At 28.7% G+C, this 2576-nt stretch overlaps 1 protein-coding gene across 1 annotated transcript; it reads right to left on the bottom strand.

The window, feature by feature from the left end:
- On the bottom strand, positions 1-2576 carry LOC106333619 (putative cysteine-rich repeat secretory protein 61). The gene is made up of 2 exons (XM_013772042.1): positions 2234-2576; positions 1-550 (listed from the first exon to the last, which is right to left on the bottom strand). The coding sequence occupies exons 1-2, from the start codon at positions 2558-2560 to the stop codon at positions 98-100; spliced, it is 780 nt and encodes a 259-aa protein (XP_013627496.1). The 5' UTR covers positions 2561-2576; the 3' UTR covers positions 1-97.

Here is a 2576-nt window from a genome sequence, read left to right as displayed (position 1 = left end):
GTTGTAATGTTTCTCAAATAATATATAGGAGATTATCTCTTGATAAAAACATGTTATAGCATCCCCAATGAAGGAGAACACAAAAAACATGGAGCTCTCATCTTTGAGTGTCAAGAAAAGGGTAAATCTCATACCTAAAGGTACAACTCCCACTCACTACTCTTCCTCCTTCTTTGCCATCACAACAATTAGGAAGCTCCCCAATAATCGTATCCAAACATTTCTTACAATCTGTGTTCCATATAAGTCGCGTGCACTGCACCATTCCGTACAGCGTCATCTTCCCGTCGAGCTTCATATCCCCTGGCTCGTAATACTCCTGTGCAGGAGACCTCTCTGAACCTTTACGAGTGGCTTCCTTTGCCAGCTTGGTGAGAAGAGCCTTTGTCTTAGCCTTAAACGACGCCGGATCTCTCACTTTCTTCATGTTGTACATATAGAACTTGTTCTTGAGATCCATCTCGTTTATGAAAGTGGTCGGAGAAATCCGGAGAAGACATCGGTCAAACCATACGATTGCCCCCTTGTTCATCGGACATCTTTTACGTAGCTGCCATATATACATACATATACATATACATATACATAACCAAACCAAAATAAAAAGAATAGTATAGCACCAAAGGACTAGTTATATACAGTAGAACCTTCATCTCTATAATATGTATAGTTTTGTAAATTATCTATTTTGAAAATAGTTAATGAGCATGGAAAAATCAACTATTAAATTAATACTTAATTAACTTACACTTCTATAAACCTAACATATTTTGTTATGAATCTTTTTGTACAATAAGTCCCTTTATCAACTAATATTTTCTCAATTAATAAGATACTAGCTTAAGACCCGCACAATTGCGCGGGATGAATGCTATATATAAAAATTATTTTTATATATTATTATTTATTTATATTTATTTACCTATTATGTATATAACTAAACTAGAGTAAAGACATAAATCCAAACAATACATCTTATTTATTTACAATATTTTTTGGTAAATAAATCAAAACAATCATTTTATTTATTTTATATGGTATATAACTAAATTTCAATGACATGGAGATAGATATATAGTATATTTTAATATAAATATTTATTATTGAGAATTCATACTCATATGATAAACACAAAATTTTTAATGTGCAATTTTTTGAATGCAAATTTCAAAATCAAAATATTAAGGTTTCAATACGTTTTCAATACAAATTTAGAAATGATCATATGTAAGTATTTTTCTATTTTATATAGTTTAATTTTAAACTATATTAATATATAATATGAATGTCTAATAAATGAGACTTCATATTCATACGATTTATGAGCATTTGTATCTTTTATTAGCAAAAAAAAAGTTAAACCGTTGATCACAAAATTTTCGTATGAGACATTTAACGTTTTTAGTAATTTATAGTCGTTTTAAAAATTCAAAATATAACATATAAGAATTTATTATTATTATTATATGGTTAATGTGGTTATTTAATATCTTTTAATAATATAAAATTAAACAAAAAAAAGCTAAGATACAAAAATTATTATCAAATATTTATTATTCATAATCATTAATTGTCATATATACGTTAATCCTATTAGTCAATTCCGTAGCTTTTATTTAAGTAAAGTATGAGAATATTCTTTTGTACACTATTTATCAATTTAATAGTTAGTTTAATAAAAAATATAATATAAGTTAAAATGGATCAATCTATTTCTCTAAGAATTTTGAATTTCATTCTCATGGTGATACGTGACTACAAAATAATGTTGTAATGTTTCTCAATTAATATATAATGGATTATCGTACCAATAATATTTCAATTATAGAGATTTTATTTAATTCTTTGGTGCACGCCTATCTTCATAAATTTGTACTGAAAATAAAAATTAAAAATTTGGAAAAAGAGAATGTAAATTAGGTAGAAAGTATCTCATCTGATATACCCAAATATAATCTGTGAGAAACACATTCACATTTTATTTAAATTTAAGTTAGACATGAATTTTAAAAAACATATTAGTTTTGCTTTTGGTTAGATACTCTTGTGGAGTATCTTACCTCTGAAGATGCTCTAAGTTCTCTTCATATGATCTCAATTAAATTATCTCACTCGTAGTGTATGGCTAAAGCAAAATTTTAAAATTTTCTAAACGTTTTCTGTTTATCATTTACTTGTTTACACTAACATAATCACAAACCCAAACAAACAAATTAATAAAAGTTATGTTTACCTCGGAGTAAGCAGTGGAGAGGCATGTATTACACTTGGAGCCGTAAGAGTCACCACGGCATTGGATAACCATGTAGACAGTGTCAGGACGATAACCATAAACGCCATAGAGGTAATCTTTTACAGAAGTGTTTGAGATGAGACTGTTGAGGTTTTTCTCGTATAGACTCTTTGACTTATATTTTCCATCCTTCTCTAAGCATTTGTGGTATAAATACGCATTGGTATCGTTTACAGACGCAACACTGTGTATAAAGAAGAGTTGTGTGGCTATTACGGCCAAGATCGGGACCAAAATGGTACGTTCTGAGACAGATGATGAAAACATTGTTTTGGATGTTTTG

Source organism: Brassica oleracea, chromosome C3 (genome assembly GCF_000695525.1).
Source record: "Brassica oleracea var. oleracea cultivar TO1000 chromosome C3, BOL, whole genome shotgun sequence".
Taxonomy (NCBI): Eukaryota; Viridiplantae; Streptophyta; class Magnoliopsida; order Brassicales; family Brassicaceae; genus Brassica; species Brassica oleracea.
Note: the sequence above shows the minus strand (reverse complement) of the source record. Positions and strands in the feature narration are given on the sequence as shown.